The sequence below is a fragment of the Molossus molossus genome, unplaced genomic scaffold, assembly GCF_014108415.1.
Source record: "Molossus molossus isolate mMolMol1 unplaced genomic scaffold, mMolMol1.p scaffold_m16_p_2, whole genome shotgun sequence".
Taxonomy (NCBI): domain Eukaryota; kingdom Metazoa; phylum Chordata; class Mammalia; order Chiroptera; family Molossidae; genus Molossus; species Molossus molossus.
The window spans coordinates 141,971,304-141,983,652 of NW_023425355.1; the positions used below are offsets into that span (position 1 = coordinate 141,971,304).

A 12,349-nucleotide genomic window follows, 5' to 3' on the forward strand; every position below is an offset into this window, starting at 1 on the left:
CACATATGAGTGAAATCATATGATACTTATCTTTCTCTGACTGGCTTATTTTGCTTAGCATAATACTCTCCAGGTCTATCCATGCTGTTTCACAATAGGTAAGATTTCCTTTTTTTATGCCCAAGTAGTATTCTATTATGTAAATGTTCCACAGCTTTTTTTGTCTACTCATCTTCTGATGGGCACTTGGTCTGCCTCCAGATCTTGACTATTGTAAATAATGCAGCAATGAACAGGGGTGCACATATTCTTTTGAATTAGTGTTTCGAGTTTTTTTGGATTTTTAAGTTAGAATTCCAAGCCTAACCTATTAGATATTCTGTATGACAAATTCTCTTAAGTAGTATGAAGTGCTTATAATATCAGATATGTTAATATTAACTCTAATACTGTGGGATTGATTTATTCCATCATTTCTATACTTGATTCTAAACTTTTCTTGGGTTAAAAGACATCTAATAAGAGAAAAAAATCATTCTAACCAAGGCAAGTTGAGGTTCCCATCTTAATTTCCAGGTTTTAATTCAGACAGGGCTGCACAGCTCTGGCCTTTATTTGTAGTTGTGACACTGATGTGGTACCCTGATCTCTGTTAATATCCCTATTTCTTGACCAGTGGTTCTCAATCTTTAATGTAGACATGAATCACTTGGGGTCACCTTGAAATGGTTTTGGTTGAGGAGGTCTGGGTGAGGCCTGCTTTGCTTACAAGCTGGAAGGTGATGTCTAAGCTGCTGGTGCACATAGACAGTTGAGTAGTGAGCTCTTTGACTCAAGGGGCATTTTGCATAATTCTTTCATCTATTCTCAGATGACTTCCTCCCCCAAAGAGATATCTAACTTCCTTCACAGTTTGATTGGTTTTTCATTTCTTTGACTCTCTTGTGTTGTGATATCCAAACATCATCTCCATTAGACTCTCCAAGCTTTCTGTCTCTGTGGTCATAAAATTTAAAGAAGATTAAAATTACTCTGACTCACTTAAAGGGAAAACATGATTGTTTTGAAATAAATGTATAGAGAAAAATCTTTCACACACACTCACCACCCCCACTAAAAAGAAACTAGAAGGGACAGGATAAGGTTGCCAGATGACTAAATTGAACTCTCCTGAGTTTTTTAAATATAAGGTCCAGCGTTTTTAAATGTTGGTTGGTGTATCTAAATTATTTTTAGATGTTTTTACATACTTTGTATTGGTTGAAGATAGGAATACAGATGCAGATTTGTTGGGTTTTGTTTTGTTTTAACATAATGGCTGTTCCTCCTCTCCCCTCCTGATGAGTCCTTACTTGATTGTCAGGCTATGCAGCCTGCTGGATGACTTTTTCTGTCAATTATCTGAGAAGCAATGCATGTCATAGAGAGAGCTTTTTATTTAAACTGGTTAATGCTAGGCTAGATTTCTCAATAACATTTCTTTACTCAATAAAGTAGATAATTTAAATTTTAGGAAACCACACATGGGTATGTGTGTGTATATTTTTTTCTTTTTTGAATGCCTTTTTCTTTTCAATTTTTTTTTCTTTATTGACTTTAGAGAGAGAGGAAGGGAGAGGGAGAGAGAGACTTGAGTTGGGGTGGTGAACATACAATATAGTGTACAGATGATGTGTTATAGAATTTTAGACCTGAATCCTTTATAATTTTATTAACAAATAAATCCAATTAAAATGAATAAATAAGTATGTGCACTTGAGTAACTGGTTTAAATTTGGGTTTATACATTAAAAGTTTTTCAGTGGGGCTGGCGTATTTAAGAGAATAAAACATTTGTATCCCAAAGGTTAGATAGATAATTGAAGAATTTTAAAAGAAATAAAGAAATGGCATTTTAAATGTTGGAGGGAATTGAAATATATTCTCATGAAAGTGACGTTTAATTTTGCTAGAGTTGAAAATATTGTTTTTAAAAATAAGAAACAGGATTTTGAGTATGTAACCTGAATATATTGAATATCAAGTTAGCCCCTAAACTTGCCCTGAAATAATCTTTTCAGTGTACAAAAGTCACTCTTGACACACACTCACAAAAATCACATTACAGCCAGATCTTGGATGAAAGAGGAAAGACAGCATTGGGCACTTCCGGTTCCTGTTGGCATTGTTTTCAACAATTAAATGCAGGCCTTGAGATCAGCATTACCCAAGTGTCATGCTAGGAATAGAAAGTGTGAAAATAAACAGTATTTCCTCAGAAAAATCCACCTGGCTATTTCAGCATGCCTTTTCTCTCATCAGCTTTTTTGCCTTAGAGAAGCTAAAATCCTGGGACTTCAGGATGAAACTCGAAAACGCTGTAATTATTTTTATAATTCTTTCTTACATACAAACATACACAAAACTTACAAATTTTATATAATGGTACTTCAATAAACACTAACAGTCACCAGACTCCTCTCTTTACCCCCAATACCTGCACCATGTACATTTGATAATGGGGCAGCTACCCCAAACCTATTACGTGCCTCTGTGATTAACCTGTAGAACTTTATACTGCACCTCTGCTAGCTTCTTATTTTTTCTTTTAAATATATTTTGAGAGAGAGAGAGATACATCAATTGGTTGCCTCCAGTATGGGCCTTAACAGGAGATTGAACCCACAACCTGGGTATGTGCCCTGATCAGGAATCAAACCCAAAACCTTTTGGTGTATGGAACAACACTCCAACCAACTGAGCCACCTGGCCAGGACTCTGCTAGCTTCTTTTTAAAACTGGAGCACAACAGTGATATGCATATGGTTACATAAGTTCATTTTAACTTACATCCTAAAGACAATTAAGTCATATTTAAAGGCTCCTAACTGGGAATCCACATTTCAGAGGCAGCCAAAGCAAGCAGTTCAAATGTGTTACCTAAATCTGTACCAGAGGGGTTTTTAATTTGCATAACGGGTGTCAGAAATCATTTTTTATTGAAGAAATGTGTATTGTTACAGTACAGTGAAGCTAGGAAGACTATACAGGTCCAACTGCATGAGAAAATAAGAACTGGGCAAAATCATCAGCTGTATAACCGACAGTAATATTCTTTTTTTTTTTTTTCCTTAATTTATTTGAGAGACATCAGTTTGTTTCACTTATTTATGCATTCATTGGTTGATTATTGTATGTACCCTGACTGGGAATTGAACCCACAACCTTGGCATATCAGGATGACATTCTAATCAACTGAGCTACCCGGCCAGGGCCACCAAGAGTGATCTTCTGAATTCTGCCATACCATCTGATCTTGTGCTGCAGCTTCACCCTTACACACCATTCATTGGACAGAGGACTCTGTCTGGTTCAGCTAGACACCTGACACCCTGTCTGTTCTCAAGAGAACTCTTCAGGCAGGTTATGCACAGGGGCCTCCTTAACCTCAAAGTAATAGATAGTAGATATGTTCTTCTGTTTTCATTTTCATTCTTTTTTGCTAGATCACTAATTAATATCTATAAAAACTCTTATCAGACACATCCGTTCATTACACTACTGTAACATACTACCCACCAGCCAGGTCATAGAGAAAAGAGATGTGGCTCTCCATACCTCTATTTGTCAGACTTTTGCCAAAGAAAGTTTTTAAAGTATCCAGTTAGCATTAATCCCCTTGCAGTGACTCCTTCACCTGCTACTTCACACTGACCTGGGGACCTCTTGACTCCAAAAGGCATTGATATCTGTTTCAATAACCAAGTGTGCAGCACCTAGATATTTCTAACATTAAAGAAAAGTTTGGTCCTACTTTGGAGGAAAAAGGGGACTTAGTTACCAACAATTCAAGAAGGTGCTCAAGCAATATTAAAAAAAATGACAACACTTTCAAAGTCAATCATTTATATTAGAAGCTTATCATGTGTTACATATAAGTCAGGCAGTTAGCCCAACTGAGAAAACCCTCCAGCAATCCTGAGATGGACAAATAGGTATAAAAACATAAGAACTGACCTGGAACCAGGGAGTAAACATTCCCATTTTTCATAGTTGGCATTGCTCTCCACCTCCTACCCACTCTTTGTTCTCATTTCACCCCATTTTTGCCAGTGCCTTAAAAGAAAGTCTCACAGTCTATATTTTTCATCTGGAAAAATTATATCTTCTTTCAAGAGAAAACGTTCTGAGCTATCCATTAAAAAGTCAGAAAAACATCTGCTACTTCTAGAACCTTAACATCGCCCAGTAAGTTCTTCCTCTGTTGTGTAGATGGACCTTCTTCAAAAGCAGAGGTTCTACGTGTAGCCCTGAGATCCGCAGCATCAGCATCACGTGGAAACTTGTTAAAAATGCAAATGACCAGGCCCAACCACAGACCTAATGAAACAGAGGCTCTTAGGTAAGGCCCAGGAATTTGATTAGAACAAGCCCTCCAGGGGATTCTGATGGATACTAGCATTTGGGGATCACTGTCCAATACTTGGCTCATGCCATGTTAACCTTGTAAACACCAACTAGAAAATGCTCAAGCTGTCATCTTTAGAGGGAGCGGAAGCAGATGGCAAGGATGTTCATCTTTCTGCCATGCTTGACTGGCAAGGTGAAGGAGAAGTGATGATGTAAAATTCACAGGATCATTCCTACCACACCTCACTTCATGGTTCAATGTGGCTGCCACCTTTGCACATGCTTTCCAATTATCAGCTACCCTTCTACAGCTTTCTACAGGCCCCGTTTCAAAACACCTGTTTCTGACTAAACAATACTGCTTCTCCTCTGTACCACTGCAGAAATAACAAAGACAAGTTAATAAAATCAGCATGATTGTTCGTGTCACTGGTAATCAGTGGCAGGAAGGCCACTACAGGGCTCTGAGCCCCAGTTTGAGGGATGTGCCTAGAAATTGTGGTTGTTTCAAAATGAGATCAATTTCATTCAACCAGCAGAGAGAGACAGCCCACTCCAACCAAATCCAAAGTAGAGTAATGCCTCGAGGAGAAAGTTCTCTATTAATTAAAGAGTTGATTCAAAAGAAAATTTTGGTTTAATTGATTTTTAATAGATTTGATTTTTTTCAGTAGTTTTCAGTTTACAGCAAAGAGGGACAGAAGTACAGAGTGTTCCCATATGAATGGGTGTTGTTTTTTGTTAAATGCTTTACCTGCATCTATTGCTATATCATGTGATTTTTCTTCTTTAGCCTGTTTATAGGATGGATGACATTCATTGGTTTCCCAAAGTTAAGCTAGCCTTGCTTACCTGGGATAAATTCCACTTGGTTGTCATGTACCATTCTATTTATACAATGTTGGATTTGATTTGATAAAATTTTTTGAGGATTTTTGCACCCTATGTTCATGAGAGATAATCAGTCTGTAGTTTTTTTTGTTGTTTTCTTCTTGTAATGTCTTTGGTTTTGGTATTAGGATAATGCCGGCCTCAAAAACTGAGTTAGAAGGTATTCCCTCTACTTCTATCTTCTGAAAGAGACTGTAAAGAACTGGTCTAATTTTTTCCTTAAATGTTTGATAGAATTCACCAGTGAATCCATCTGGACCTGATGCTTCCTGTTTTAGAAGGTTATTAATTATTGATTCAATGTCTAAGAGTTATAGGCCTATTCAGATTTATATTTCTTCTTGTGTGAGATTTGACAGATTGTGTCCTTCAAGGAACTGGTCCATTTCATCTAAGTTATCAAATTGGGGAGAATAGAGTTTTTCACAATATTTCTATATTATCCTTTCAATGTCCATGGGATCTGTACTGATGTCTCTGCTTTGATTTCTAACATTAATAATTTGATCTTCTCTTTTTGTATTTTCATAGTTAGCTTACTAATTTTATTGATCTTTTCAAAGAACCAGTTTCTGACTTTGTTGTGGAAACCATGTAAATTTAATCCAGTTCTGCTCAAAAGAACTGTACACTTGTTTAGAAAAGACTGACTTGGAAACAACTATAATATAATTTGATATGCTGATAATGTGTAACATTTATGAAGGCTATTATAAAGTACATGGGAGCAGGGAGGAGTAGGGAAAAACCCAATCAAAAACAAAGTGACACCTGAGTCCAGCTGAGAAGGACCAATAGGAATGGCACATGTGGACAAGTGCATTCAAGGCATAAGGACCTGGGTATACCTCTTGTTTATTATCAGGTGGTCAGTGTCTTAAATATAAGTCCCTCCAAAAATCATATTTACTTAAATGAGTATCACCTTTTCCACTCTAAGACTTTCTTTCAACAATTGAAAGAGAAATTTAGATTGCATTTTCATATACAGGCATACCTTGGGATTTTTGTTTTTTAACATTTTTTCTTTATTGATTTTTAGAGAGAGATAGAGATGGAAACATTGATGAGAGAGAACATTGATTGGTCACCTTCTGCAAGCCCCCAACTGGGGATTTGGCTCAAAACCAGTAACTTCTTGGTGAATGGGTTGATGCTCAACCACTGAACCACACCAGCCAGACAGGCATACCTCGGTTTTATTGTCCTACACTTTACTACACTTCACAAGATGTTATTTTTTTATTTTTATTTTTTACAAATTGAAGGCAAGAGCTTCCACCAGGAAAAAGATTATGACTTGCTCTCTTACGATATTCACTTTATTGCCCTGTTCTGGAACAGAACATGCAATAACTCCGAGGCGAGCCTATACAGGTAGAATACCTTCAGGATTTCTAGATGGCCTCCCAAATAGTCCTCAGTTTAGCTCCCTGTACTCTCCGCTGTGCATGGCCTTTGCTGAGATACAAAAGACAGTTGACAGGAAAAATGTGAAGATGTATTGATGCATTTGTGGATATACTTTTATCCCAAAAGTTGGAGGAAAAAAGATAACATGTAATGCTGCAAGTGGAGGGACAGGAGAATCTACATAAAAGAAAAAAGCCTGGCCAGTGTGGCTCTGTGGTTGAGTGTTGACCCCTGCACCAAGAGGTCACTGGTTTGATTGCCTGCCGGTCAGGGCACATGCGCAGGTTGTGGGCCAAATCCCCAGTGGAGGGCGTGCAGGAGGCGGCCAATCAGTGTTCTTTCTCATCATTGTTTCTGTCTTTCTCTCCTTCTCCCTTCCTCTCTCTCCAAAATTAATAAAGAAAAAAATATTTAAAAAAAAAGTTACAACAGTTTTTTTTTTTCCTTTCCAGAATTCACAGCCTAGTTTTCACTCTATTAATGGATACATTATTTATTTTCCTCTTGATGAAATTATCTTTCTATCATCATGTCACATGCCAAAGACAGAGTTCAGCCTTGACTTTATTTAACATTTTGTTGTTAGGAAATCACTATTAGCAATTTTGAACAGCCAAGGTATCAAAATCTATTAATGTTATCATCATGATATCTTATCAAAATTACATAAGTCCTTTCCTTGGGATTTTGCTGTATTATTACATGACATACAATAAATAATTTTTTTTTTATCAGCACCAACAAGCACTTTGAGAGATTGCATTAAAAAATAATTATAGAGAGCCATGACAAAATAGATCTCAAATATTCTCAAGTACTATGAACGTGAGACAGTAGGAAGGAAGGATCACATTGCTGCTTTCTTGCTTGATAAGTGTGCTGGCTTTGTGATACACAGCATTCTAGCTAATTAGCAGCAAGGGATCTAACTCTCAAGGTTTATGGTCATGGTGTTGTGTATGGCTCATGACATTTTTAAAAGGTCTTTTCCATGAAGTAAGGAATTAAAGTGTCATGGAGTTGAAGCAATTCAATGACCTGTATGAAAACAATAAAGGACATTAAAAGCTCAGATTACACACCTTTAAAAGTATTTATGATTGAGGCCCTATAAGTGTACCAATGGATTTCCTTTAATAATCATTTAATCATCTTTCATATGTGAAATAATGGGCAGCCCAAAACATCCTCTTCAAGGCTGCACATCATCTGTCATTCTTTTAATCAGACTGGACTTGACAGCCATGATTTCTTATTAGAGGGGATTTCATGACCCTGGGTAATGGGATTCTAACACTACCAAAATGTAATGATTTCTGGTGATTATGCAATAAAGTTATAGTGATATTTGATGAATGGATCCCCTCAGAATAAACTGAGTTCCCAAAACTCTCACTAGTACCCCATATCTATCCTTTGTTACTCACATGAGGCCAGAACTGCTAACATTTGCAATGACATCTTAAAAATGATTCAGTGAACAGTTTGCTCCTTTGAGGTGTTTTCCCCTCCAGGAATTGTGAGAATGAGTAAGCCCAAGGGAAAGAAAGAGAGGGGGTGGGCAGGATGGGTGATTAGTTCTACTGGTGGCAGAGAAGGCTCTCAGTTTCATTTGGCTCTCTTAATTCTTAATGAGATTCACTTGTAGGGCATTAACCTTGGACCCAGGCCAGAACACCAGCTCCAAATTCTGACTTCGTGGGTGTGGGATGGGACCTGGGCACTGCTACTTTATAAAATTTCCACACGAGTTCTCTGCTCACCCGTGGTCAATGACCATTCCAAAGAGGCATATGCACACCCTTTATCTGAGATGTGAATGAATCCTTTAAAGTAAGAACTGAGGAGTGATGGGTTGCCTCACCTGTTTGACCATAAAATTTTCTTATACAACATGGACTTCGATTCTGCGATGAGCACTTACTGAGGTAAATGCGCAATGTTAGTGCATGTACTGGCTCATGGAAGCAAAATGCATTGGCATAACTCCTTTTGTCATGCGTTAGAGCTATGGCTGGTCACTTTTATTGCAGTTTGTGTCAAATTTAGTGGGGGTGATTATCCCTTTCAGTATGTGGGAGGCTACTGGTGACAAGGACTTGAACTTTGAAATGAAGATCAGTGGTTGTCTACTATGTAATGTAGGCATGTCCAGGAATTCCCAGGAAGCCGAGTGCCCTCTCTGGATATCCAGGCAAGCAAATATTTCTGAAAAGGCTTCCTCCAAATATTCATTTCTTTGGTGTGAAGAATTTTTATTACTATTCCCTAAAGCTGTGGTGAGTTTTAAATCAGGGCAGTTCTCCTAGCAAAGACAGGAAAGTAGCTTGGGACTTTTGAATAATTCAGCTATGCTGCCGATGACTTTGGTAGTGAATATAAACATAAATATATTTTCTTTCTTTTTACTTCCTTTGAACTATTGCTTTTATCCACCCAGGTGACATACTCCATTTGCAATATGCAGTCCTAGTACAGAATAACTTCCAACTACTGGAAAATTTTGCCCTTCTGATTTTCAGGGAATTTAAAGAGAATATTTTCTTGATTTGTCCCAGGAGACCTGCCATTTCAGAGAAAATGCTGCAAGACTTAATAATCCAAAGACAGGCACCTCAGCCCCACTTTAATTTCCAACTTAGCTCAGGGAGGTCAATTTAGACAGCTGCAATGGTATTTTCAATGTTTCTGTGTATATTCTGGAAAACACTAGACTGTCTTAAAAAATGATGGACTCAGAGCCAATCAATGGGAAGACTAGTTCAAGTTACCTCCCTGGCTGAAGATCGCTGCAGGAGACCAAGCCTTTACATTCTACAACTTCTATTCAAGGAGTTCAATTTAAATCAGATTGTGTGTGACCATGGGGTACATATACTTGTCCCTATGGGATTGGTCCTTGGATTTTATCTGGACAGAAGGAATGATGAAAATCTAACTGCCTTCAGGGACAAGGGTGTGTTATTTATTTTAAATATGTTTTTTATTGATTTTTTTTTAGGGAGAGGAAGGGAGAGAGAGATAGAAACATCAACATGAGAGAGAAGCATCAATAGGCTGCCTCCTGCATGCCACCTACTGGGGATTGAGTCCACAACCTGAGCATGTGCCCTGATGGGGAATTGAACCAGGACCTCTCAGTCCATGGGACAATGCTCAATCCACTGAGCCACACCAGCCGGGCAAGGGTTTGTTATTTAAAAGAAAATTGAGACCCAGTGAAGAAGTTACCTGGAAGTAAAGTTTGTGGCTAAATTCCAGAATGTTCATTTTTTTAAAAATTATGACAAAAATAACACCACCTTTCATTTGATATAAATAAATAAATAAATAAATAAATAAATAAATAAATAAAAGTGTCCAAATCTATCAATGCTATGCACAAACCTGTAAACTGGAAACAACCAAATATGGGGGGGGGGGGTCATCTGTGATGTAATTATTTGACCAGATTTCAATCTTTAGGTGAAAAATCAAAAATGTAAGTCTTTCTTGAAATAGCTTTTCTTTTCCTAAAAGTTGTAGGACTTCTTTGTTCTATTGAGGACCTTTGTTTGACATAGGAAAACAGGGCAAAAAATGAGGGGCAGAGCTGGGACTGGAGCATAGCTGCAGGCTCCAGAGCCCTGGTTTTAACCAGTATAGCATTGCTGCTTCCACCATGCCATTGACTAAGACACCAAAATTGGAGCTTTCTTTCCCACAGTGAAGGCGGACCACTCTAAAACTTCCTCATTGTATGCCAAATCTTCCTGTGATCAGTAGCCCCTTTTGCTTGCCCCCTTTGGGACTGAGGACCAGCCAGAGGGGCTGTGTGGGTGGGTGGGAGGCAGAAGAGGGGGGTGTCATGGCAGTCAAATGGAATCAGGCGATGAAGCTACAGACAGGGTCCAGGGGCAGCCATGAGTTGGAGCCAGCTCCTAACAGATCACAAGAGTTGAGTGTTTAATAAAAAAAAAAAAAGGAAAAAGAGGCAAAAAGACTATCATCTTGAACTTTGAATTAATGCCTCATAGATTTGTGGAGGAGTCGTGCTAGTTAAGGATTGGTGGTTTAGGTGAAAGGCAACCAGTGGAAATGTATCCAGTGCATGCTTAGCCAAGCATATTACTAATTGATATCTTGTTTACATTAAGAGGAAATCAAGGCACTCCCTTCTCATTTTCTCTTCTAGTGCCCTAGTGAGTGACCCACAAAGTGTACACGGTGAATCTCAGCAGGTATGTGGGAATCTGGGGAAGCAACCACTTTTACTGTTTCCACACTGTGGGCTCACACATAGATAGCAATAATGACAAGCTCAGAGAGGTAAATTGGCCCAAGAAAATACAGCTCATGAGTGGCAGGATCAGGTGTTAAGACCCAGAAGTCTGGCACCAGAGATCTCGCGTTTAACTTCTACCTTGATGCAACTGAAATAATATTGTTAGTTAATTCAGATCCCCAAAAGGGTCAGATTTGACAGGAGAAATGAGTCAGATCGCACTGGATTAGAATGACTCTTTCACTCTACCAGCTAGAGTCTAGCTGGTTTTGCTTAGTGGTTAGGGCGTCAGCGTGGACCAAAAAGTCATGGGGTTTGTTTCCAGTCAAGGGCACATAATCTCAGTTGCGATAAGATCCCCAGTCATGTGGGAGGCAACCGATCAACATGTCTTTCCCATATTGATGTTTCTCTCTCTTTCTCTCCCTCCCTCCCTCCTTCCCACTCTATCTGAAAATCAATGGAAAAATATCCTCTGATGAGGATTAAAAAAAAAAAATAGAATGACTCTCTTGGCTAGACTTAGTAGTGAATTCATAACAACAATAATGCTACATGGACTGGGCACTGACCTGGTTCTAGTTTCCTTTGCAGGAATTTGACTCATGATTTCACCAAAAAAAGTCGAGTTTTAAGCAAAGCTTATTAAACAATGTGCTGGTTCAGCAACAGAAGTGACCAAGACGGAAAGTGCCAACTTACAGTCATACGAATATTTCCTTTCGTAAGACACTGAACCAAGTTTTATATAAAAGGTGGGCATGAGAAATATAAGAAGGTTCCAGAGAACAATCTTCATTGTGTAAAATAACTGAGGCAGGGCAATAAGTGTAGGACCTCAGAATCTTAACAGATAGCTTTTAAGTAGCTCGTGATAAAAATACAAATGTTATACTAAATATACATGAGACAGAAAAAAAATCTTGCATACCCAAGAAAAGAATTTAAAAGTTTAACAAATTATTTAGGATGAAATGAATCTGTTTACTTATTCCCAAGATCTCTGCATTCAGATTTTTTCTTACTTTGAGCCTCTTTTTCAGTCTCTTTCATTATTGTTGTTTGCTAAACAGAATAGACATTCATTATTGGACTACCCTACAACCATTGCTCTCCTCTACAGGTAACTCAATCCTGTTTTGCATTTGGGAACTATCTCTTTTTCTCATGGTCCTTAAGGTTTGAGCAGAGTTGACTCCACTCTTAGCCCCTGGCATAGACATATCACCCAGGCCTGGTCAAAGGGAGTGCAACCATGTATTTTGATTCAGATGAGAAAACTTTATTAGAAATTAATTGGTATGATTTTCTGGTGTCACCAGGGGAGAGGAACACTCTTTTCCAGCTATAATATTACAAGCCTTGAGCTTCCAATGAAGAAATGTTTCCTACAAATATAACTACTCCACAGACAAATAGAGCTGAGAGCGGAGATACACAATAACCTAAAGA

The 12,349-nt window shown here is 38.2% G+C and overlaps 1 protein-coding gene across 1 annotated transcript; it reads left to right on the plus strand.

Annotated features, from left to right (window-relative positions):
- The first annotated feature begins 9,381 nt into the window (after positions 1 to 9,381).
- On the plus strand, positions 9,382 to 9,874 carry LOC118635562 (NADH dehydrogenase [ubiquinone] 1 beta subcomplex subunit 1-like). Its single transcript, XM_036270190.1, has 2 exons — positions 9,382 to 9,591; positions 9,821 to 9,874. Exons 1-2 carry the CDS (start codon positions 9,382 to 9,384, stop codon positions 9,872 to 9,874), a joined length of 264 nt encoding a protein of 87 aa, XP_036126083.1.
- The last annotated feature ends 2,475 nt before the right edge of the window (positions 9,875 to 12,349 follow it).

Excerpts from the sequence above, each read along its gene's own strand:
- LOC118635562 (XM_036270190.1), top strand. The coding sequence starts at position 9,382 with ATGGGAAGACTAGTTCAAGTTACCTCCCTGGCTGAAGATCGCTGCAGG. Across the intron at positions 9,592-9,820 it reads CTGCCTTCAGGGACAAGGGT|GGTTTGTTATTTAAAAGAAA; the intron begins GTGTTATTTATT and ends CAGCCGGGCAAG.